The 22295-nt window shown below is 43.4% G+C and overlaps 1 protein-coding gene across 2 annotated transcripts in view; it reads left to right on the forward strand.

The window, feature by feature from the left end:
• ATXN10 (ataxin 10) overlaps window positions 1–22295 on the forward strand; it is a 153563-nt gene that overhangs the window by 63951 nt on the left and 67317 nt on the right. For both annotated transcript variants that reach the window (XM_067698374.1, XM_067698375.1), the window contains 2 exons: window positions 175–283; window positions 2038–2207. In XM_067698374.1, coding sequence (XP_067554475.1) covers window positions 175–283; window positions 2038–2207 — 279 coding nt within the window. The remainder of the gene's footprint in view (window positions 1–174; window positions 284–2037; window positions 2208–22295) is intronic.

Consider the following 22295-nt stretch of genomic DNA (forward strand, 5'->3'; position numbering starts at 1 on the left):
ATTCCTGTACATGTTTAATACTTCTGTTTTGTTCTTGATAGTTCTGGTTCTCTGTTTAGATGTTACAAACACTGTCTCTTGAATATTTTTTGTAATATTTATTCTCCTACAGTTATTTAATAATAGTCAAATCATTTAGCTTGCCTTAAAAGTCATATTTTCTTTTCCTTTTAGGAGGCGCTGACTACAATTAGGCTTCTTGATGTCCTTTGTGAAATGGCTGCTAATACTGACCTGCTCGGCTATCTACAGGTTTTTCCTGGCTTGCTGGAAAGAGTGATTGGTGAGTGAAATATCGCACATATTATTTAATTTATTTATTTATGTATGTATTTATATATGTATCATTTATTTATTTGACTGCACCGGGTCTTTAGTTGTGGCATGCGGGATCTTTGGTTGCAGCATGAGGGATCTTTAATTGTGGCATGCATGCGGTATATAGTTCCTTGACCAGGGATTGAACCTGGGCCCCCTGCATTGGGAGCGTGGAGTCTTAACTGCTGGACCACCATGGAAGTCTCCATATTATTTTTAACTAAAAAATCTTTGACTTGTCGTACTGTAGTATAAGTTCAAACACAGATCCTTAATTTTCAGTGTATTAGTATATTTTTGAGATTTTTTTGGAATATTTTTTCTTGAAAGGAATCACAGTGTTTTGGTAACAGCTCAGGCCCTTGCCACTTATCCTGCTGTTTGTGATGCCTAATCAGTTGATGAGGATATTAATCCTGTTACACAGGGTGCCCATAGTGGGTATTCCATCAGTAGTGGTTGTGATGGTGATGATGGAGGGGGCAGTTATGACAGTGATGGGGGGGTTATGACAGTGATGGGGTTTTTGACGATGTTGGCGATTTTCATGCTCCTATAGTTTTACCAGATTTGTTAGTAAATTTTTCCAGTTACACTTATGGAACATGAAGAATATTGCTTTACCCGTAGTACTGATAATTATGTATTCTGTTCTTATAAGAAAACTGTTTTAAACAAGAAGCCATTGCTTGAAATATTCCCATCTTTGCTAAAAAGCTGTTTGCAAAATAATTCATCTACAACCTGTTCCTTGTGCTTAGCCATGCTTATGGTTGCTCTTCAGTGTTTGCTATATTTTTCTTTAAAAAAAAATATTATACTTATTCTGGAGACCCATATGCTAAGAAAGATGAATTGGTGTCTAGATGGGTGGATGAGTTAGCAGTGAGCTTTAGGAGATATTTAGAATCGCATATCAGTGTTTTATTTTGAATGCGGTGCTTCCAGTGATAATGAAAATGAGACATCACAAACCTGAGAAACTGAATCATTGTGGGAAAAGCATGTGTTTGGAGCCAGGGCAAACATGGGTTGTCAGCCCAACTCTGCCCAATTACTAACTTCTCTGAGCCTGATTTCTTCATTATAAAATTGGGAAAGTGACCTGCCTTTAGTAACTTTATTGAGAGTGTTAAATGAGATAATGTGAAAACATTTAATAAAGCTTCTGGAAGATTGTCTACTTTCATAGGCTGCCTACAAGCATTTCATAGAGTATAACAATGTGAAGTTATTTCTTCTGAGGGCAGCCAAAGTAGATTAACGGGGAACACATGCTGCCTTCTGATTATCTGGACAATGAGAAAAAAATCAACGTGCTTCTTGGTTTTTGTCATATGGCTCATTACAGATAGGTGTTGCAGGTTAGACTTAGCTGACTGTAGTTGTCGCCTGAGTTCCTTCATAAAGAAGCTGGAATTGGAAACCTTTTACTAGGAAAGATGGTAGGAAATTTTTAGCTAACTTTTCTTTGTGGATAAATAGAAAGTCCAGGTGGGGTTAATCATTTTGGCTTATCTGCAAAACTAGAGTCATGAAAAATTCTAAAGCAAAGGCAGAAGAGCCTTCTAATTGTTATTTTAAAGAAAGCTTTCAGTACTCTACCTGTATTTTATTTTAATCCATTAAAATAAATTAGATTTATTTATGGGAATCTAGTATAAAACGTAAAAATAAAAATTTTTCTATGGAAAATGAAGTTTATTGTTTTTGTCATAGAACTTTTACGAGTGATTCATGTAGCTGGCAGTGACACCATAAACATCTTCAGCACCTGTGCTTGCATGAAAGCAGAAGGTGACATCTCAAATATGGCTGAGGGCTTCAAGTCTCATCTCATTCGTCTGATTGGAAATCTGTGTTACAAGAATAAAGATAACCAAGACAAGGTACGGTTCTTTCTTAGTGTATTTCATACACATATGGCTTTATTTAGAATATAATATTTAGGATTTAGAATCTGTTCACTTTTGGGGAATGAAGCTTGAGGTGCTTAGCAAGTAGCCTGAGGTATATCTATATGCATATATTACCACAGTGAACATACTGTGTCGTCTTTGTCCGTATTAGGGTTCGTATTTTTGTAGTTTTGTGTTGTGCTTGTCCACGGTGTGTCTGAGCCAGTCTCCTTTCCTGTAAGTAGTCAGCGCTGTCCCAAGTCTGTGCATTTAAGCACACTGTTTGTTTATACAGAGAACAGTGAATGAAAAATCGAACCTGGAAATTTTCAAACACATAGTAGACGTTTAATAAATAGTAGTTTTTATTGACTGTTATCTTAAAAAACAAACAAACCGATGGACCTAGAGTCTGTCATACGGAGTGAAGTAAGTCAGAAAGAGAAAAACAAATACCGTATGCTAACACATATATATGGAATCTAGAAAAATGGTACTGATGAACCTAGTGGTAGGGCAGGAATAAAGATGCAGATGTTGAGAACGGACTTGAGGACACGGGGACGGGGAAGGGGAGGCTGGGACGTAGTGAGAGCAGCATTGACATATGTACACTACCAAACGTAAAATAGCTAGCTAGTGGGAAGCTGCTGCATAGCACAGGGAGATCAGCTCGGTGCTTTGTGACCACCTAGAGGGGTGGGATAGGGAGGGTGGGAGGGAGCCTCAAGAGGGAGGGGATATGGGGATATGTGTGTACATATAGCTGATTCACTTTGTTGTACAGCAGAAACTAACAGAACATTGTAAAGCAATTATACTCCAATAAAGATGAATAAACAAACAAACAGACAAACGGACCTTAACATCTGTGCCCTGCATTTATGGATGATAGCATCATAAGCATTTCTTCCCGATATCTTGAAATGGACATGATGTTTAAGTATTAAATCTCTGAAAACTCAATAGACTGCCATTAGAAACCTCTTTTGTGCTGAATAGCTTAGGGGTAATTGTATTGATAATGTGATTAAAAAGAGATGACAGGAGAATTGGACCATATGCTTCATATTGAACAAGTCTGCCTGTATTTTTCCAGAGTTTTACAGATATTGAACATATGTGTGGCAGGTTATATTTTTTCCAAGATGGCTGCAGAAGTACCTCATCATTCTGTGCCTCATGTATTCCGGCGATGTGACTTTGCCACTCCCCCATCAGGGGTTAGATTTATTTCTCTGTCCTCTTGAATCTAGATGACTAAGGCCCCCTGACTGCTTTGAATAATAAAATATGGTGGGAGTGATCCTGTGCCACTTCTGGTGTAGCCTTTGACTGGTCTGGCAGGTTCTGTATCTGGCTTCGTAGAAGCCAGTCACCATGTGAGAAGTGCAGATTCCCTGAGATCATCATGCAATTCCCTGAGATTACCAAGTCCACATGGAGAAGTCCTGGAGGATGAGATGCAGTGAGGAGAGAGAAAGGGACTAGTCAAGGAACACCAAGGAACCAGGCATGTAAGTGAGAAACCATCTTGGAACTTTTTAGGTAGCTGCTCAGTTCGCTTGTTCCAAGCCAGTTCCTCAGTTGCCCAGTTGATGCCACATGAATCAGGGACAGCCTGCCTGGCAAAGCCCTTTCTGAATTCATGACCCACAATACTGTGAGAAAAAGTAAAAAATTGGGGGAAAAAATTTTTTTATAGGTTCTGCTTCTGTTAATGCCCCTGTAAGCTAACGTTGGACTGATCCTCTTGCAAATAATAATTATAAACTCTGGACAAAAGACAGCTATGTGAAGACACTCAGATTTGACACAAACAGATAGAGTTTGGAATCGAAATGACAGTTGGAAGAACGGCACAGCAGAGAGTGTGCCATGCAGGGCAGTTAAAACTCTGATAGAAAATCTACAGTACTTTTAGCTTAAAGAATCAAAGGACAGTTTGGAGCAGTCACAGACTTTAGAAAGTGAAAGGGGGAATCCCGGAAAGGAGAAAGTTAAGCCCCACATTCTGTGTACCAGCCACCTAAATCCCTGCTGATGCTTGAATCAGAGATGCATGGGGCAGGCTCCAAGCAGCTAAACTAAGGATAAGATAATTATACTGAGATTTGAGCTGCCACCCTGGAGTTTACGGTTTAACTCCAACCAAGGTAATTTACCTGCTAAAACAAAAATATCAATATTCTTTAGAGGAATATAATAGAATCTAGAATTTTCCACAGCATAACATTCACAGTGTCTAATATAACTTACAATCCAAACTTACTTGAAACACAGAAAAATATCACCTGTTATCCAGACAAAAAAATAACGGAGATAGACTGTGTGGTGACACACACGTTGGGTTTATCAGACAAGGATTTTAAAGCAGTTGTAACTATGCTCAAGGATGTAAAAAAAACATGCTTTGAATGAATGAAAACATAGCTTATCTCAGCAGAGAAATGGAAACTATAAAAAAGGACCAAGTGGAAGTTCTAGAACTGAAAAATGCAGTATCCAAATAAAATATAAAAATTTTACTGAATGAGCTTAACAACTTGAGATGACGAAGAGTCAGTGTACTTGGAGCTAGATCAATAGAAATCATCCAGTCTAAAGAACAGAGGAGAGAAAAGGTTGAAAATGGAATGGTCATCCTAAGATGCTAAGTTTTGGGGTAGTATGTTTTGCAGCATTTGATAACTGGAATAATTTCTATAGGACATGGCGCAGAACTGAGCACCGGATAATTTGCTCTTTTATTCCATGTGTGTACCGTTTTGACGGCTCCTCATCTTCAAGCAGGTGTGAGTGGGAGACTACTGACCCACCCTTGGAAAATTACTGGACTGATTTTTTGTAAGAGAAAGTTGATAGAGGATAAAACACTTTACCTTTTTTTAATGACCAAGACCGCCTTTTTTCAGGAGCACAGAAGAAGCGGTTTTCTTGTGTGTTTACCTATACTTTTGCTGCTAATTTGGATTGGCTTCTTAAAGGAACAAAACGTAGTAACCCTTAAAAGGCTTATGAAATAGCTCACTGAAGTCAGGATCAGATTGCACCGTAAGTAAATACGGAGTGTGCCCGAGTGCTGCCCTGGAGAGGTCGCGGGGCTCACAGGAAGTCTATAGTGTGTCCTTCACGTGTGCAGTCGCTAATAGCACTGCTGACTTCTGAGCAAACACTCTTGAAGGTATGAAGGAGTTCATTCTTTGAGTGTAAGAATGCCTCTGTTTCTCCTACTTTTTTTTACCTATGCCAACAAAAAACTTAACCTGAAAGCATTACTTGTGGGATTTTTTTTTCTCTTTCCAAAGAATCTACCACAGCATAGCAGTCTTGCAGCCAAATCCTGATTCAGTCTGAGCATCAGAGACATGAGCCTTTGCTCACTGATGCCTCAAAGGATGGAGTTCACTAGCGCTTGACAACTTTAGTTATAATTTGGGAGAAATGGGCGGCTACGTAGCGGGTCTTTGTCACCGCGCCATTAATTTTCATTGTATCGTCTGGATGGATTGTCCCACTTCTCTGCAAACTGGGGCCCAAAGGGGTGTTTGGCTCTTTCTCTACCAAAAGTATGCGTTAGGGGGATTTTGTATCATTGAGCTTAGTTTGGTTCATCCGTCACCCAGAGGGAAAAAGGGACTCATGGTTTGTTGTGTCTACTATGTCCCGTGTTGTGCGTAGTGAACTACGTGTATCATCCACTTTCATCTTTGCATCAGCCCTGCAAATCCGGTTCTGCCAACCACACTGTAGGGAGAGGCCATCAGTTAGTGATTTGCAGAGTCCAGAGTAGAATTTAGATTTGTCTGTGAGCTCCTGGGCCTGTGCTGTCTCCCCTGTACCGTGGAGCTTCTCATTTGGGAGCTCTCCAAGGGTTTGGAGAAGGGGTTTAAAATAGACTTCCTGAATGACTTGAGACGGAAAATGCTGGAGGCTGGTGAACCCTGCTCTCCCAGGCTAAGCAGCCCCCTCGGGCCTGCTCTTGGTTCAGGTCTGCCACCCGTTTGCTGCTCACATCCCTGCCTCTGGTTCATCCATGCATCAAATGGTCCCAGCCTTGGACCCTTAGATGGATAAGACAGACAGGTGTGTCCTCCTGTGCGTCTTCCCCTCTAGGAGCACCGAAGGGCCGTCCTTGCCTCGTTGAACTGGAATCCCAGAGTTACTGACACACACTTCCTGGAATCTTTGTGTACTACCTGACTGCTCTGAGGTTTGACCAAAAGCCATTGAAGCCCAGCCTGGTCTCTGTGCTTGTCTGTGTGACTTTGTTCATTGCATTGAGTGCGTGCCCGCCTGCTGGATGGCTCCCCCTATAGTTAGTTATGTGGCCCTTTCCCTGTTACAAAGTTCTTTTCATCTGCATTAGTTCTTTGGAGCCTTTTGACGCCTCTGTGGAAAAGGCTGAAAAGATATTATCATCATTTTCTAAATGAAGAAACCAAGGCTCAGAGAGACTAAGTGTGATTTAATTCACCTAGCATTTATTGACTGGAAACTGCTATGTGCCGCATGCTCTGGGGAAGACAGAGTCACCTTAGTAGGGAGATCCGCACGGGCACTAGCAGCTCTAAACAGAGTTCTTGTGGGGAGGGCTGTCGGAGAGGAGCAGATGACTGACGTGGTCCTCCGGTCTGGCTGTGCCAGTGCCTGGAGTAGCCCTCTCTCAGCCAGGACGGGAGCTGGCCTGCACCACAGTAGCAGGAAGGGCAGTAATCTTCCTTTCCATTTGTGTCTTTGGGCAGTGTTTAAGAGGATCAAGTTGCCTGGTTTCAGACTGAAAATCTGCTCAGAAATTTGTCTTATCCAGTCTTCCATGAATCTTGAACTCTTAGGTCTGTACACATGATGGATTGTAGTATTTCCTGAATTGTAAAGGAATTTCTAGACTTCCCTTTACCAAGTCATGGTAGGGAGATGTGCTTAACTACTTAGCGACTTCTTAACTTGTGTTTTGTGCTCTACTTACATGGTATTTTCTTGCTGCATCTGTAGTGGTTAGTTTACTTTTAAAACCTTTGTGGACCTGAAAAGGAGATTTTATTTTGGTTTCTGTTGTGAGAAGCACATGGGTATTAATGCTGTAAACATGAAGAAAGCATTCTCCAGCTTCTTCTTTGTTAGAAAAAGGAGTGTATAGTTTACTTTTTTTCTTCCCCATTCTTCTTTTCTTTGCTATTGTCATGAATTCTTTAACTGAATGCTTCATTAGAAGAAAAACCAAACATGGTTTTTGTTTTTCCATAAAGCTAAATGCATTTTCAAAAATGGATGAGCAGGTGATCTAGTTTCTCTACCTTCTTTTTCCCCCAAAGAAATCATACTGACTAAGGTGGGCCATCCACTGTGTTGGCTGCTGAATCCATTCTGCCAAAGGTTTTGTGGAAATGCTGTTCAGTTTCTTCTCTTCCTCCTCCTTCTCCTGATAGAAAAGATTGCTAGCATTCACACACGTTTGATCCCATGTGTTCAAACATATGCACGCATAAAGCTTTCATTAAAGGCATAACTTCATTTTAAAAATAAGCCTGTCCTATATGGAAAAGTTCAAAGTGTAAAGACAATAAACTCTTTGACCACCCCAATTTGGAATAATCTATTTTGAAGGTAGGTTTCATTTTTATATATACATTATATAAAATCTTTGTGATACATTTTTCATTAAAATGTTTTACCCATTGTGTGATTCCCAACATCTAAACTGTACCTGCTATATAGTAAGCATTCAGTAAATTTTTCTTGAATGAGAATTTAAAATATTTGTCAACTGTCCACTACATACTGAGCACAGTTTTAGATGCTGAAAATATAAAGCAGATAAGACACAGCCCTCCTCTTCAAGGAGTCTCAATTTTGCTATAAAATTTCCTGACTATACTTGTAAACAAAGACATGTAGTAAAAATAAAATAACTTTTTAAAATAAAAATTAATATTCTTCTAAATTCTGGGTTCTGTAATTATTTTTGAAAGTCTTTTATGTTTAGGATATATTTGAATATATTCTAACTTATTGTAATTTACCTTATTCTTATTTGATTTATCCATATCTATATTTTAGGCTGTTAGGATATCTATATAGCATAATATTTGCAAATAAAAAAATTTTAATCTGAAGTTTAGGCTTTGTAGATCTGATTGCACTTTTTTCATTAATCTTAAAGTTTTAGACTAAATTTATGATTGTTAAGCATTCGTAACACGGGTTTTTTTGAGGGGAGGGGTACCTTTCACATCCAGATGGGAGAAGCCTTGAGCAGGCGAACTATTAAATCCTTTTTAAAAATGATTTCTTCCTATTTGAAATGTTCTTAAGCAGCATATTCACCTATTAAATCATGAAACTTAAAATCTCTTGCTATTTCCTAATTATTTTCTTAAGGTTATTGCTCTTAGCAGGGGTCAGTCCTTGTCTTCTGCGTCAGTGCTGGCTGACTCAGCAGTTACCCAGAGAATTGACTGAGAGCGTGTTATGCAGAGAAATGAGCACTTGACAAGTGTGTGCTGGTGTTTCCTTTGTGCTGCTGTAGAGTGGGTTGAGGTGGTGGGGCCCTTGGCGCTCTGTCCTCCCACAAAGCCAGCACCTGCCTTCTTGGCCTGTGCCTGCCCTGTGTGGGCTTCCCAGCCTGCATTCTTTACCCCAGGCATCTTAACTTGGCCTTTAGAACTCAAGGTCATAAGGTGCATCCTCCTCAAAACCTTCTGAGGTCAGTGCAGGGAAGCTTTCTCGCCCCCGCTCCCCTTTCTACCCTGTCAATCTACTCCTTACTCCCCTGCTTTATACTCCCCCCACCCTCAGTTTCTGTATATAAATACGTTATCAGTTGTTAATTCTGATGCATATTGCAGCATATGCATGCTGTTGTTTTTACTTAAGACTTTAGTGTGATACGCATCCATAAACTGACCCCTGGCGAAACCGTGACATACACAAAATTTGACTTCAGTGTCACTCAGTTTTACTTTAGTGAGTAAAAGCGGTACCTTCCTAATATCTTCCACCACCACCACTTTTCCTTGCTTCTCTCTTGAGGGTTAGTCTTCTGTGAAACCCCTTTCCCTAGATCTCCATGGTGATATGGCTAATCTGCCCTCTTTCCCAGACACGTATTTTTCCATTTTTACAAGAAGCTTCAATACCGTAACTCTGTGCCTGACTAACTGGGGAATTCCAGATGGGCTATTGAAAATGTCCTGACATTGGGCTCTCCTGGCACTGGCTCCTCTGTCTTCCCTTGGCTTGTAACATTTGGATCCATAAATATGAGTGATGCTTCTGGGGGAACCTTACAACAGACAGCTTGGGACAGTGCAGAGACTCCAGACAAGACTTAGAGAGGCCCACATTTGCCTCTTAATTTCACCACTTTTTAGCTGTATAAAGTATAAATTGGGACATGTGACTTAACCTCTGAATCTCAGCTTCTTCACGTGTAAAGTGGAAACTGTTACACCTACCTCACCGGGTTGGAAGGATTAAATGTGATCACTTACATAAAGCGTCTAATAGCGTGTCTTGGTGTCTGGTGTTGCTTACCACCTCCTGCTCTCCCCTCCCGCACCAGCCTCACTGTAGAGGAGCAGATCTAGTTCATTTCAGTGTCTCCCCATTGTACGTATTTAAATGGAAATGTGTACACATCTCACAGGTGTTTACAGAAACCCTCATATTCCGTATTCTCTGTTTATTACTTTTCTAATAGACGGGACTTTTGGGAGGAAGCAGAGTGAAAGCAAATATGAGAACTTTCTTTAGGGTGAGAATGTTTTTTTTTCTCTTCAGTTTGACCACAAATGCTTTCTGAGTTGAATTTCTCTTTCGTTACTACTGAGTAGAGAGCTGAAGTGTTTTCTGTGTGGATACCAAAATCTGTTCTAGCTCAATCCCGAGAGTGTGTTAAGGAACTTTTAAATTACAGGTGTATGGCCCATCTCAGTTAGACTCTGTGTTTTCCGTCTGTCAGAAGCACGTTGCACAGGATCCCAGCTTATTGATTTGAAGATTGAATGTATAGGCAAGAGCTGGCTTGCTTAGAATTCCACTTCTTTGTAATGTAATCCCAGTTCAAGAAATATGTCAAAATTCATAAATCAAACCGTCACCATTAGTTTCCTGAACTTACAGTTCCTGTTACAGTAAATGAAATTAAAATTCCTATCTTGAGGACACATGTCATGGTTGAGTGTATTGTAAATTTTTTCTTTTGAAATACCCACAAGCCCCTTTCTGTATCTTGTAGAGTGATCAGCTTGTTCTTTTGCAGAAAAGGCTTCATGTTGTTTAAAAGGAAGAATCATGCTAAATATATAAATCAAATACAACAATTTATTGTAGTCTGTTACTATTGCATACCAACTAGGCTCCTGCCTGTGCCAGGCTCTTCCGTGGTTCCCACTGCTCTCTTCCCCAGAAGACTGTAAGCTCCTTGCAGGCGGGACACACGTGTCTAGTTTAACACCTGCCACTATACCTAATGTGCAGTGTGAGGAATTAATGGGCGGTGGATGAGTATCCAGATTCACTCGTTAGTCGGAGCTTGGGTAGTTGAGTCACTTGCTTGGAGCAGTAGCAGGCTGACGTCTGACCTCCAGACCCAGGTTCTCTGCTGTGCTCCAGTGCATCCACATTCGCGGGAGAAAGAGACATTTGAAATCTTGGACCCACGTGTGTGAGTCCTTAAGAGGGGGCACCTTTTGTAAAAGAGCGCATGTGGGACTGACTTTGTTCTCGGCAGTGATCGCGCTCCTTAGTTCCTGTTCAGCTGTTTTCAGTAGTCTGCGACTTCCTGGAGATGAGTGTAGAAAACTGCATATTTCTCAGAAGCATCATTTACACACGTCCTAGATACCGAAAGGAAGACAGTGGGGAAGTCATCTGCCCAGGGCGACTCAGCAGTTTGTAAAAGCCTGGAATCCGGTTTCCTTTGCTAGGCCATGTGGTCAGTTTCTAGACTATAGGGGTTTTAAACGGATTTGTGTTTAATAGTAAAAACCATTATTTCGCAGTATCCATAACAAGAGGTATCTGAGAGACTCAGGTGAGGGGAAAACCAGCCACATAAACTGAGAGATGTACCTTGTTCCTGGATGGAAATATGGAATATTGTAAAGATATGCGTTGGTTTTAGACTCATTGTTAATTGCTAGGCCAGTTACAGTCCCCTGAGGGGGGAACCCAGAATTTTGACAAAAAATGAAAATAACTGAGGAATTATCTCAATAGTATTAAAATATACCCTAAAGTGAAAATAATCAACAACGTACAGACATCCATAGGTTAGTGGAAGAGAGCATCCTTCAGAAGCAGACACCTGAGAAGTTATAAAAAGTTAACATGTGAGAAGGAAAGCCCAGAAACCCAGAGAGAAAAGGAAAGTTTGTTATAAAAGTGAACCAGGGATAATTGGTTAACTAGTTGGAAAAAAATCTAACCTCACCCGTAACGAACACCACAATAAATCTTGGCACAGTGGTTAAGACTCTACACTCGCAATGCAGGGGCCCGGGTTCGATCCCTGGTCAGGGAACTAGATCCCACATGCGTGCCGCCACTGAGGAGCCTGCCAGCCTACCGCCCTTAGGACCTTGTGCAACGAACCAAACAAATAAATAAGTAAATAAAAAATTAAAAGAAAAAGGGGAGTAAAGGGTTAAAGATGGAACCATAGAAGTCTAGCCAGTATTTAGTTGATTTTTCAGAATAACCAAGGATATTTTATGGATTAGAAATAGTGATGATTGTCATAGACTTAGCTATAAATAAATGCGAAACTCAGGCTCAAACCACCCTAAATAGGTTTACACCTGGGGTTCTGCTAAATAATTGTTGGGTGACCCTGAGCAAAGTGTTTAACCTCTTTGCAACTCAGTTTACTCAGCCAGAAAGAGGGTCATATTAGCTCTTATGGCAAAGAGCGCCTGTGAGGAGTAGATGAGATCGTCCCTGTACGATGTCAGATAAGCACTCCGTCATGGTCAGCTGCATTTATACTTATGCCGACGTCAGCATTGTTGATAATATTAGAAACAGTCTACTTTTCCATCCGTTGGGAATGTTTCAGTAAATTATGGTGGTACAATATGTAACCAATAAAACCATGTTTTCAAAGAGCAGGCACCATATTGGCCCAGTGCTCATGACATTATGGTCAGTGGGAATTCGAAGCAGGACACAACATTGTATCTCGTAAACCCCTACTTTTATATTTTTGTATCTATCTAATATGTATATTTACACAGATACAGACGTGCATGACAAAATGACCCCAAAGAAATAACGCTACAACATTAATAGCAGTTATCTCTCGCTGGTAAAATTAAGGATTGGTTTCTTTTTCCAAGTATTTTTTTGTAGTATTTACAGTGAATGTGAATCACTTTAATAATAAGAAAATACTATTAAGAACGGAAAGGGGCATGAATGCCGAATTCTGATTTTCCTCTGTGATCAGAAGAGCATATGCCAAGTTCATTAGTGACCAAGGTAATTCTTTCCTTGTTCTGCTTTCAGAGTAGGACACCATCCTGACCCTTCCCGGCCAAGGTCTGGGGGCTTTAACAATTACAGTTTCAATCATATTTTTAGTGGAAGGATTTGAAAAAGTAAAACGTGAGCATAGGACCTGGATGATTTTGCCAACAAGTAATATCTGGGGTGGAGGGGGTAGGTGGTGTGTGTGTGTAAGAGACAGAGAGAGAGGGGAGAAACAATAAAGGTTATTTTTCCAGTGTGCGGAACATTGAGGGGAATAGGAATTCTGATTCACCCTTTATTGTCAGGTGTTCTGATTTGGGTATATTAGCTTTTGCCGAGTGCATGAGTGTCCAGGATTTCTGTTACAGATCTCAACTTAATAAAATCTGAGTGCTTTTGACATTGTGAAATTTCTTTATATCTCCCCAGGCTTCATTTCTCTGGTTAAATGAGAAACGTGCTCTTATTTCAAATGTTAGAGAGTATTCTCCTTTTCTAAAAAAATACAGTCGAACTGTCGGTCGCACATCTAGAACAGTTTTGACCTTTAGCATGTTTCGTGTTTTTTGTTTTTTTTCCTGGCAGCGACTGAAAATTAAGAGGATCAAAGTCGTGTTGCTATAAAAAGCCTTTTTTTCATCGACACTTGAAGTCACTATGAGGTTGCTCCCCCCGCCCCCCTTAAAAGCCTATTGCTTATCTCATTCTGATAGAATTTAATTTCAGACCCATCACATTCTAATGGACCAAGAGTGATATTTAGTCTCAATCTGTGGAATTTAGTTTTAATTCAAATTCAGATCTACTGCTGTGCTGCAGTTAAGAGTAAAAGCAGGAATAATTTTGACTCCAAATATGAACGAATGTGCTATTTGGCGGCGTGGTGTAGGCTTTTAGTTCAGTTCAGCAAATCTGTGTCTGCCGTATGCTGTGTACCAGCCAGTACTCCAGGCGCTGGGGATGAAGAAATGGATTTGGCCTCGTGCTTACTCTCAAGGAATTCACACTGTAAAGGGGGAGACAGGTGTGAAAATAGAGTCGAATAAGTGGTGTACGAAAAGTATTCAGAATGAGTAGTAGAAACATTCTAAATGGTCGATGTAAGTGGCTCACCTCTGAGCTTCAGGAAGAGCCCTGGGATCTAGGCCTTCAGGGGTGACTGAGAAAGAGGCAGGCAGCGAAGAGGGTTGGCCTTGCAGGCAGATTAGCACCTGTGAGCAGGTGTGTGGGACCACGTGCTGCGTGCCGGACTTAACCAGGACCCACGGGGTGGGAGGTTGGGTGGCAGGGTGACGGGGGACCTGGGGTGGGGCCGGAGTGGAGGGCTGGCCAGCTAGGCCGTGTGGGCCTTTGTTTGCCGTACTGACGGGCTCTGAACTCCACGGGAGGAATTGTGAGTCTTGGGACAGTTTCAGTCTTGGTAGATTCATTAAAATATCTTCCGTTTCTGAAAACGATCTGTTCTGTTTCAGATCCATTTATTCCCTCCTTGTGTACCCCAGCCTCCAGGGACTTCGTCCTGGTCGGGTCCCGGATCCTCCACTCTTGTCTCCTGCTCTGGCTTTTCATTCTTGGCATCACGGGTGGTGCAAAGGCTGCCCAGTGGCAGGATGTCACCCAGGTCCCCTGGGCCCTCCAGAGGTTAGTCACGAAAGTGAGTCTTGTCAGCCAAGCAGAGCAGTTGGGAGGTAGCCTAGGCGGGTGTTTACTGCGTGAGCTTCCTCCCGACTCCCTGCTTCTGGCATTCTCACACTCTTACATTCAGCACAGTGTACGGGAAAATTTTGATTTGGGGAAAAAAGAAAGTTTAAATTCCATTTTTTTTTACTTGCTAAGAAGGCAGCCTTGGTACACTTTACTTCTCAGAGTCTCAGCTCCTTCATCTCTAATGAGATAACATTACTGGCCATATGCATTTGTCCTGAGGATGAAATTATTTTTCGTGATAACGCGAGTGACTGCCCTTCACGAGTGCCTCCTAGGTGTTCCCGAGTGGGGTGTTCTGTAGACGGTTTCGTTTATCCCATCCAGTCCCAAAGCCCGTGTGCCACCAGGTCACTCTGCCTCTCGGGGCACGGCCTGTAGGAAGGTCCTGGCTCGGGCCCTGGCTCACAGCACAGCCATCCTCCCCTCTGCTGACGCCTCTGGGAGCAGGGCCTCAGCCCCTCTGAGTTGGGCCCCTGAGGGGCAGCGCCGTGAGCAGCAGCCAGGGCGGGGGGAAGGATGGGGGCCCTGCCAGTTGCTTTGCTGCCTGGGGGCTGCCCTCCCTCTGCATAAGGACGGGCTTGCTTTCTCTCGCCGGGCAGCTTCCTGGAGGCTGGGCCCTGGACGGGAAAACCACACGTGGTCCCTTGCTGGCCACGTTCGCTCTTGAGGCAGATAGCCTCCCAAGTCTGCCTCAGGGATGCGCACGCCTGCGCAGTGCTTAGGATGTCTGTGTGGTGCTGCCCTTGAGGTGGGCAGGGGAGGCCCGACTCTCCGCAACCCTCCATCTTCCCTGTGATCAGCATCACGCCGACAATTCCATTATCAGCCTTGCGGTTCCTTCATTCAGACCTATGTTAACAATGCACATACACCTTGGAGAGGAAGCAGTTTAAGCCCTCGTCAGGCTTTTACGTATTTGTGTGATGTATTTCTGTCTTTCCTGAGAGCAAACTCGATAATATGGTCAGGAGTGACCAAGACTCTCCTCCTAACCAAGCCTAAAGCCTGTGGTCAGTCACTGTAGTCACTTCCTTGCCTGTAGTCTTTATGCTACTAGTGGTAATAACTTGTCCACGTTTGGAAGTACCTACATTTTCTTTTGGAGAAAAGGCATTAGTTACCTTGGCCACTTATTTAGATTGGAAAATAAAATTTTAAACCTTATTTGAGACCATGGAAAAGTAAGTTGCTTCTAAAATGAATAGTAACAAAGCAGTCACAGTAATAGAAGCGAGCATTGCCTACTGCTGACTGTGACAGACACCTGCCAAGCCCTTTACGTAAGCCAGTGCATTTATCCTCAAGTATTTCCTAGAGTAGGTCATGTTATTATCCCCATCTTACAGATGTGTAAACTGAGGCCTGTCCGGGTTAAAATACTTGCCAGTCAGTGGTGGAGCCACATGAGAACCCAGGCGGCCTGGCCCTGCGTTCCCCAGCCGCCTGCTCCTCCTGCTGCGTTCGGCGCAGACTCAGTGTTGGCCACACCTCTGTGGTGGTTGTCTGCTGAGGACATCATTAGCCGAAGACACAGTGCTTCCAGTTTTCCCCGTGTGGTCACAGATTCTAGTTCTGTTTGTAAATAAGTGCATGCAGAATGTCCAGTACCAACCTTTCAGGTGCAGGACTAACAGTGATTCTCTTTGCTTATCCAGACAACTGCTAAGCAATTAATTTTCGGAGTCCAGTCCTGAGAGGCTGACATTTCCAAAAAAGATACCTATATTAAAGGAAATTCTGTCTTCTAATCTATACTATTCTGTATGCAGACACGCATACATACATAAGCAGAGAGAATATATGTTCTTTAATCATTTAGAGGCAGTACACTATGGGCATTAAAAGAAAATAGCTAAATAGCTATGATGAGCTTAAAGAATATTTCCAGTTTTTGTTTGACTAAAATTTTCTGAGAAGGCCCGTAGGTATCGTTTCAGCCCCCTCTGCTGAGAACTGCAGGAAACCTTGTTCCCTCTTGTGAGCTGGGACAGCTGATCAGAAGCTTGCTTGTTAGGTGGGCGGGTGGGGTGTGGTTGTCCTTTGCTGGGTGGACTGTTTGTATTACTGTACATCTTATGTTACAAACCCTTCCCCAAGCTGCACTTAGCCCATGTTACTCGCAGACATTTGAATAATTGGTTTAACGTGAGACTGATTTCTGAGAATGACTCATCGCTGTTTACTTGGTATGATTTAGTGACAGTGTTGACTTTATGCACTGGAAAACTCCAACAGGAAACTTTAAAAATAAGTAATTTCCATGGCAGAGTTCAGACAGGAGCGGGGTTGGAGTTTCATCTTTTGAGGCCCGTACAGTCAGTGCAGGAGGAGGGAGGAAGGGGAGACTTGAGGATCATAGATGAGATGAGAAACAGTTTCACATGTTTTCTGAAACAGATCACACCCTCCCCCTTTTGGTGGCAAGGAGTGACTTTGGTCCGCACCTGCAGCCCTGGAACTGACAGCCTGGGGCCTGGGGGTGTGGAGGAGGCCGGCCGGCAGGGGAAGTCTGAGCTGGGAGGGGCGGGAGGGGGGGGGTCGTTGACAGAAAAATCCGACTGGCAGGCCCCTGGGAGTGGGGAGGGGGAAGGCGTGTCGCTTCCCTGCTGGAATTTCTCTCTCCCTCTCTCCCTCTCCCTCTCCCTTTCCCTCTCCCTCTCCCTCTCCCTCTCCCTCTCCACCAACCCAACCCAACCCAACCCAACCCAAACAGAACCATGGCAGAGCTTCTGTGCAGAGGGGGCAGTACCAGCTGATTTTTATAACGCAGGTGGACAGTCGCACCCCGTGCTCTCACCCTGGGCTGAGGAGCCCTGTTTCCAGCCGCCCCAGCAGCAAAGGCTAGTAGAGCAGCAAAGGCTAGTAGGGAAGCCTGGCCAGAGCCAGATTTAGTCAGATTTAGAATTTTGCTGTTTCCCCTCCAGGGCCCCTGGAGGATGTGTTCCAAGGGAGGGAGGGATGTTTCATTGAGCATTTTAAAGAGAGAGAGAAGTCAGTCCTTTCTGTATTATCTTTAAGATGGATTTGTTTTTAATCTCGGAAAATCACTTCTAGCAGTTTTAGAAGAAGGATATTCTTATAGCACCGGTAAATACAAATAGCATAAAACCTTTTTCAAGGAGTTTTTAGGATACTGTATGTGACAGTGCTTTGAAATTTTAGTTAATGTCAGAATTGTGACTAGAATTCGCATGCAAAGTAAAAGTGTTATTCGCTTTTATAGTTTTTATGAACAGTTCAGCTTGGCCTTGTTAGAAGATGAAGCGCTGATACACTTGCTCCGGTCGGTCGTGCTCATTTAGGCTACGTTTATTAAACTGGCATTTATTGGGCTTCTGTGTACACTATTAGTTTTACTTACCTTTGTAAAACACGGAAGAAAACACAAGTTCCGCCTTTGTGATGAGAGGCAGAAAATTTGAACTATAGTTGATACTTCAAAGTTTGTACAGCAGAGAGTGACTTAGCTGTTTGTTACCAGAGCAGTGCTGTCAGAAAGGCCCGACGCAGGGGTTAGGGGACCCCAGCCAGAGTCAGCCCTTCGCCCCTGCCCTGCCGCCATCACCCTGAGCTTCCAGTGCTCTTGCCTGACCTTTGGCTCAGAGCTGTGCGCCCTGCTCCCCTACCTCATGTGCAAAGTAGGTCTGCAGTCTCCTTAGTAGGGTCGTTGGAGAGTTGACCTGAACCACGGTGTGTGGAGCACAGGCATACGTGGACCGTCGGTATCTACATGTAGTATCGCAGGCTTTCTAGCCGTTTCAAATTTGTATACAAGCTCAGAAAAACCAGTTTTAGTTTTATGGAATTACGTGCTCATGGCTTGAGATATACCCCCTCCAGTGCTGTACAATCATGTTGTCTGGTTCAAAACATTCAAAGTATTGATCTTGAAAAACTGAAGTTTCTTACAGCATATCACACCAAACTTCAGGGTTGCTTTGGATGTGTTACTGTGCTCGTTCACAGCCTTGGACATTCTTGGTTAGTGCGGTGTTTCATGCTCTGACAGTTACCTTTAAGATGTTGTTTTTAGGTTGCCAGGTGTTAATTTAAGCACACGCCAGCCTGTGTGCTTGCGCGTGCACGCATGCCTACATACCCCTGCCGCAGTGCCGGGAGCTGTGATTTAAAGTGGAATGATAGAGCAGGAGGTAATGCTTTATGTTTAGGGCGAGCTCCTGACGTACAACTCCGCGTGACATCTCGTTTTCTAAACGCCTGAGGCGTCTGTGATCTTTACAGCAAGAATTCTCATGCTGTTCGGCATTCCAGGCTTACTGTCTATCCTGCCCGGTAGATATATGGCTTTTATGGACTTATAAATCATGACAGTAGGATTCATACATATCCAAAAAAAGAAGAGATTTAAATCTTTACCAAGTTACCAAGATTTAATGTAGTTTAGCCATTATTCTTACTTAGAAGTAACATTCTTATCTAAAGGCAGTATATTTCATATCTTTGAAGGTAACTCTAAAAACGTATTGCCAGAGAAACAAATATTTATTAAGAGCACCCTGTGTGCCAAGCTCTCTGCCAAGTGCAGCAGAGAAGCAAGTGAAAGAAACGGCCCCAGCCCTGCAGTAGCTCAGAGCCCAGAGGAAGGTGCTAAGAGGTGAAAGATGATGGTTGCCGGCTGGGCAGTCCGACTCCGCGGTAGAGGAGGAAGGCGGGACGGACGGTAGGGCAGCGCGCCCCCCACTGTGCACGGGGCTCTGGGGCAGGAGAAAGGGCTTCAGCCCTTCGGGATGAGGGGTAGTTAACCATGTCATCAGCAGTGGCCATGTTCTCCGAAGTGTTCGCGAATTCCGCCCCCCTCCTTCCCTCCCCTCCTCAGGCTCTAGTTTGGGAGGAAGTCGGGAGCTGAGGAGAGGAGAGCACCAGCGGGTCGGGTCCAGAGCCTGCCTGCGCCTCCCGCCCCCGCAATTTACGTACAGACAGAATGCGCAGATTTTAAATGAATGGTTTGGTGAGTTTGGGCACATCTAAACATCTGTGTAACCGTCACCCCAACTGAGTATATAGAACATTTGCATCACCTCAGAGCACCCCACCGTGTCAGGGCTGGCTTTTAGGGGCTGTGGGTACAGCCTCCTGCGGAGGAGTCACGGCCCTGAGTGAGAACCAAGGCCCAGGGCGGGATCCTGCATTGCTCGTTTCCCGTGCTGGAGGTGGACCTGTGCCGATAACATCCAGTACCTGTGCCTTGGCTTAAACTTCCTGGGAGCAGCAGCCCGTGTCCTGGAGGTCCTGGCTCATGTGTCAGTCTTTCCATCTTTAGATGACGTTTCTGATCCTCTTCCTGTGCTTTTAGTCAGGTGTCTTGCAGACCGGGTGCCTCTGTGAGCGTGCCCTCGTTACCATGGTCCTCTGTGTGTGTACCCAGCCCGTGGGGCTTTATTCACGCACAGGGGTAATTGCTCCACGTTACTCCCTTCAGCTTATGAGCAAGCGTTTACTGAGGGCCTGCCATGTGCCAAGAGTCTCTATTAAGCTCTCAGTTTCGCAAACCAAGTCAGATGCAGTCCTTCTTCTCAGGTGGCTTCTGACCTAGTGTGCGCCACAGACGATAGACAGAGCTACGGCGCACGGCGTGGTCAGAGCTTGGGAGGGAGTAAAAGCACGAGGCTTGGGTGTCCGCGGCAGCGACGATGATAGTTACGCTTACTGAGTGCCTGCTCAGCACTAGGCATGGTTCTCAGTGCTGACCTCTTAACTCATTTAACCCTCTTGATGTTATTGTCCCCATTTTTGCAGATGAGGAAGCTGAGGGCCAGAGAGGTTAACTAACGTGCCCACCACCACACAGCTGTTCAGTGACACGAGCAAGAAATAAGCTTTGTTGTTTCTAACCACTTGGATTTTTCGGGTTGTTACTGCAGCATAAACTAGCCTATCCTAACTTGATAAGAGCGTCCTGGAAGGGCTTGGACAAGAGCCACTCCTGGGGGTGGGGAACCACTGAGAAGCCGGCTCCAGGTGTCTGGAGTGGGAGGACAGGGAGGCCTGATCAGGGGTGTGATGATAAGGTGGAAATAGGAGGACAGATTGGAGAGGAAAGAATCTGAGAAAGATAGGAATGCAAGAGGATGTTTTTTCCTTTGGTGAGATGATGGTACTTGACTGTTGCTCTCCTTTTGGGAGAGAAGTTAGCTGTTTGTTGTTGCCCTGCCAGTTCAAGGACTGTTTTTGGTATTTCTGTTGGTGATTTTGAGCAGAGATTAAAATACCATCTGAAATACTAGGAGCCTGTAAACTCCCTGCTGTTTCCCTCAGTTCCTCAGCTCCTAGCGCCGTACCTTGCCCAGGGCAAGTGCTCTGTAAATTTTTAGGGATGAACAAATGAATATTCTTAAATATGTTGTGGTTTTTTTTTTTAACACTTAAACTTCTTTAAGCTCTTACTTAAGCTACATTTGCTGGTTTTTCCTTTTCCTCTGACCCTTCTAGGGAGATCAGGTGTGAAAATGGTAATTGATAAATTTGTAATACAGCATAGCAGGCATAAACTCTTTTTAAGGAGGTGAAAGTGAAACGTAATGTCAAATCACAATACACTTTGTGCTAGAAAGTATCTATTTTCCTGTTTTTGAAACTTCTGAATCCAGTGGCGAGAACGTTTTACACAATCCTTTGCTCTTCACTTTTTTATCGTACTCCTCTTCCCTGCTTTTGCCTAGGCATTATTTGTAATTACGTAAAAATCTGTTTTAAGCTGCACCCCAGGGAATAACAAAAGCTGGCTGCTTGTCTACATGGTCTTTAATTAAAGTTGAAAAAAATTAGGCCGTTGTGATGCAGATATTTTTAAAATGCTGCCTAAAACAGAAGAGGCTGATTTAAGTGCAATCAGCTGTAAACGGTTGGTACTTAAATGGATTAAAGTAGAATCTGGCTTTTTAAAAACCACATCTGTCTGGATGTGGGTAGGTGTGGTCCTAATTTTAAGCAGGTGAATGGACCACATAAGCCTTTAAGAGTCTTCTGACTCCCAGTTTTTTCTGATTTTTAAAAAATTTCCTATCACTTCACTTTATGGTTTAAGTGAGCTGAACAACAAAAATTAATCATAAAAGATAATATTATACTCATGACAATTACAGAGAAAGTGAAATGCTTGAAGTTATAGGTAAAAAAGTAAATTAATTTTCTCTGTCTATACTAGCTTTTGTCGTGGCATTCCGGAAGCTGTTTTTGTAATTATTTTCTTCTTGTGTGTCTCCCTTGTCTGGTCTGTATTTCTTTCTTTAGGGCCAGGTACCTTAGCTTCCTATTCTCTGTGTGTACATTACCTGACCGAGGGCCTGACCCCCAATAGGTACTCAGATATTCATGGACACTTCCCCTTTCTAGACAGGAGGGATGACTGTTTCTTACTTAGCTTTGTAATAACGATATAACAGGTAAAATCGATTATTTCACTCAGAAGTAAATGCAGTAGAGTCCTTTTCACTGTTGTATTTTCTTTGCTTAATATTGCTAATTACACACACACACAACACACACACACACAACATACACACACACACACACACACAGTTTGAATGTAATATCTTTGAATGTGTCTCTGCACTAAACTTGTTCTTTAAATAAAATAGTATTCTCACCCTGATTGGCTCAGTCACAATGAGGCGGTGAACTTGGTAGGCCCTCCTAGATAACGCCTAGACTTGGTCTGGGCCAGGCTCTTCCTTCCAGTTTCTCTCAAGCTGGCTCATGAAAAGCTGGGCCAGAGCGTGTATTTAAGGATCCACTGAGTACGTGGGCTCCTAGAGCAGGAACTGAAGGGCCTCCAGGGCCTCAGGGACTCTGAAACGGTCTGGAGCCAGAGCCGCTCCCACCATCGCCCAGAGGCCACCCCACCTCACACTCCGCCCTCCGCCTGTGCGCCCAACCCAG

Source organism: Pseudorca crassidens, chromosome 11, assembly GCF_039906515.1.
Source record: "Pseudorca crassidens isolate mPseCra1 chromosome 11, mPseCra1.hap1, whole genome shotgun sequence".
Taxonomy (NCBI): Eukaryota; Metazoa; Chordata; class Mammalia; order Artiodactyla; family Delphinidae; genus Pseudorca; species Pseudorca crassidens.